At 34.1% G+C, this 3,168-nt stretch overlaps 1 protein-coding gene across 1 annotated transcript; it reads right to left on the bottom strand.

Annotated features, from left to right (window-relative positions):
• Positions 1-1,147: 1,147 nt before the first annotated feature.
• Positions 1,148-1,438, bottom strand: LOC147501724 (zinc-finger homeodomain protein 2-like). Its single transcript, XM_086604382.1, has one exon. It carries the CDS (start codon positions 1,436-1,438, stop codon positions 1,148-1,150), a length of 291 nt encoding a protein of 96 aa, XP_086460508.1.
• Between the last annotated feature and the right edge of the window lie 1,730 nt (positions 1,439-3,168).

The following is a 3,168-nucleotide window of genomic DNA, read 5'->3' as shown; positions in this document are numbered from 1 at the left end:
ATTTTCCATAAGATCTATTGAAAATCAGTGCCGTTGCTGATGTAGTGAGGCTATATGGAGTAAAAATCAATTCAATAACCGGGTTGCTTACCATTTATGGTCGTTAATCTGAAGGTCAGTAACAGCTTTAATTGAATGAGGTACAGTAGAAGTATGACGAGCAAGAGCTTTTGAAAGTGTATAATGAGGAAACCATATTTTGTGCTAGAGAGGTCTTCAAGATCCATTTCAATTGCACTAGTTTAAAAATAATTTGAATGAGAATATGTGAGTGGCAACGTTTGAATTATAAAATGTAGATTATATTATCCCCACGACAGCAAGTATCAAAACCTTACAAAAATAAGCACTTTAAAAAATCAATTGGAACTCTCATAACCCTTTTTGTTTAATAAAAATATGAAGACCAGCTCAAGAGCATGCTAATTAACTCCTTCTAAGGGAGTAAATAGTTGTGGTTGGGTTTTTTTTGCTGCCGTTGAATATATATCAAGTAACCTTGAAATGCATGTTTTTGATTGCAGAGCCCACATGGAATACAACAACTAAGTTGTCTTTTTTTTTTGTTATATATCAAGTTCTTTTTTATAAGTGCTGACTATTTATAAGAGCTTGTTACTTATAAGTTTATGTAAGTAAAGCTTTGCTACTTACACTTGTGATACTTATAAATAGTAAATATCTATCATAAAAAGGTCTGCCACGTACTTATAAGTTGCTGAAAAAAAAACCCAAAAATAGTAGTCAACCACTTACAATTAGAATAAGTAATCAGCACTGACAAAAACCAAAAATCAAAGACGCCCTAATCCTGCATGTCCTAACTTATAGTCTATCAAACTGGAGTTGTTAAATTTAATATAAAGATGTTTTGGAACAAATTCAATAATGACTCAGAATTTCATCAATTTACACTCCGAGAAAAATGGGTCAACATAATAATAATGTCCATTTTACAACAGCAATAATGTAAGATGCAGGATAAGTTGTCACTTATTTTTCACCTTTTCTTTTTGTTATTATACATCCATACTTTGAAAATATGTTTCTTAACTCCAATTTCCCAACAAAATTGACTAAGAGCAATATCATCACATTTATGTGTTCTCCAACCTAATATATCAGCAAACTGTATCATTATATTCTGCTACATCTTTGTGAACTTTGTTCTAAACCGTTTGCTCTTCCCACTATTATAATCACCAGTCCCACTGAATTCTTCTAACATTTGATCATCGGGTTCTTCTAACAGTGGTGCTTGATTACTTAAAACTGGACCAGAGAGCTCTTGCCGGTGAAAATTCCTATGGCACCCACACGCGGCACATTTAAGAGAAAAATCTCTATTTTCAACAATACGACCACCATGACTTATAGGTATGTAGTGACCACATTCATCTTTAGCATGCCCGCCAATTGAAGCAGCATGATTTCTCATGCACTCTTTATAACTCACAACCTTGTGTTATGATGTAATGAACGATCCACTGTTGTTTGACGCGGTTGTTGTATTCGTGAACGGAACTATGCTTAATTCTAGAACCCCCTCTTTCATGATCTTCACATATAAATAAAAAATTTTTGCTGGGGAAAAAAAATGTCTATGATGAAATGCAATATCCTCATTTTATAGCCGTAACGTGGTAGGGTTGTAAAAGTTGAACCCACATTACTTTATTATAGTGATATATCTACCAAATTTTTTAATTATTTGTATACATCAACGATCTAATTTTTTAACACAGAAACGTCAATCTGTCAAACAAATATTTTATTTTCACGGGGCACATAAAGGGAAACTTTTGTCTATAGTCTTTAAGTGCTATGTATGGGTCCTACTTCATCAATTACTGGAGAAAAAAACTCCATTGAGTGCTTCACTTTTTCCCTTATATGGGCCCCATTGTACGCTTACTTGAGCTCAACGCAATCCTAACTCTAGTCGAACGGAATGAAGTTGAAGTTTCTTTCCTTGTGTCAGATAACATTGAAACCCAAATTTCAAATAATAAAATATGTATTATTGTTTAAGTAAATTATATTAACTTTAATATCGAACTTGGAATGAAGAGATTAGGTGGGTGGCTCAAGCGAGTGAGGGGAAAGGAGGGAAACAAGACGCAATGAGATTGATGTTTGTTGTTTATCATTATTGGGTGTGGAAGGAGAGAAACAATAGAATATTTGATAACAAATGGTTAATTACGGCTGAAGTGGTTAAACTGGTTGTCAAAGACGTTAGGACAAAGCTTGTTTCGCTGAACATAAAGATGGAGAGTGGACCTAATAGAGAGAGATTTATGAGCATTTGGAATATCGAAGTGATAGAAAGGAGGTACAGCAAGATCAAATGCAAATGGGAAAGAGCGCAAGAGGGTACTTATAATTTGAACTCGGATGGCACCTTGCAGAACAATGAAGGAGGATGGGCAGCTGTAATAAGAAATGAGAATGGCGGGACATCACGCACATGGGAGGTCGATTTATAACAAAGATTGCAATGATAGAACTTCAAGGGGTAGAGCAAGGAATCAAAATGGCGGTGGAGCATGGAATTACAAGACTTAAAAGCAAACAGACTCACAAAACGTGGTTGCATTCATTAACAAAAATGCATACCCATGGGAAGCAATACACCTGATGGCGAGTTTAAGAAGAATGGCGACAACTTTAGAATCTTTTTCTACTGTACATGTATTTAGAGAATGTAATAAACTAGCAGATGCATTAGCTTCTAATATCCCAGCTGCTAGGTACATCTCATTAATTCCTAGTTCCTTTGCAGAGGATGTGAAGAAAATAGCATATGAGGATGCAATAGGGAAAGAGTATGTGAGAGAATGTAATGGAAACTAAGTTATTTTATTTACTTTAATAATATAGGGGTAAGGGACCTCTCAAAAACCCTGCTTTCTGATAAATAAAAAAAATTATGTTAACTTAACGTTACATGAGAAAAGTAAATAATAATTAATAGTTAATAGTAATTAAATAATAACAAAATAAAATATCCTCTTCATTATGACATGTTTTTTTGGGTTGGTTTAATATAGAATGTGGATGTAGATAACTGAATGTGTGCATCCGTTAAAAAATATCATGGGTCAGAGACTCATGGTTCCATTTTATTAAAATATTTTGGTCCCTTGGGGTGACATATATAGTGGT

Source organism: Coptis chinensis, chromosome 4 (genome assembly GCF_015680905.1).
Source record: "Coptis chinensis isolate HL-2020 chromosome 4, ASM1568090v1, whole genome shotgun sequence".
In the NCBI taxonomy this organism is placed as follows: Eukaryota; Viridiplantae; Streptophyta; class Magnoliopsida; order Ranunculales; family Ranunculaceae; genus Coptis; species Coptis chinensis.
Note: the sequence above shows the minus strand (reverse complement) of the source record. Positions and strands in the feature narration are given on the sequence as shown.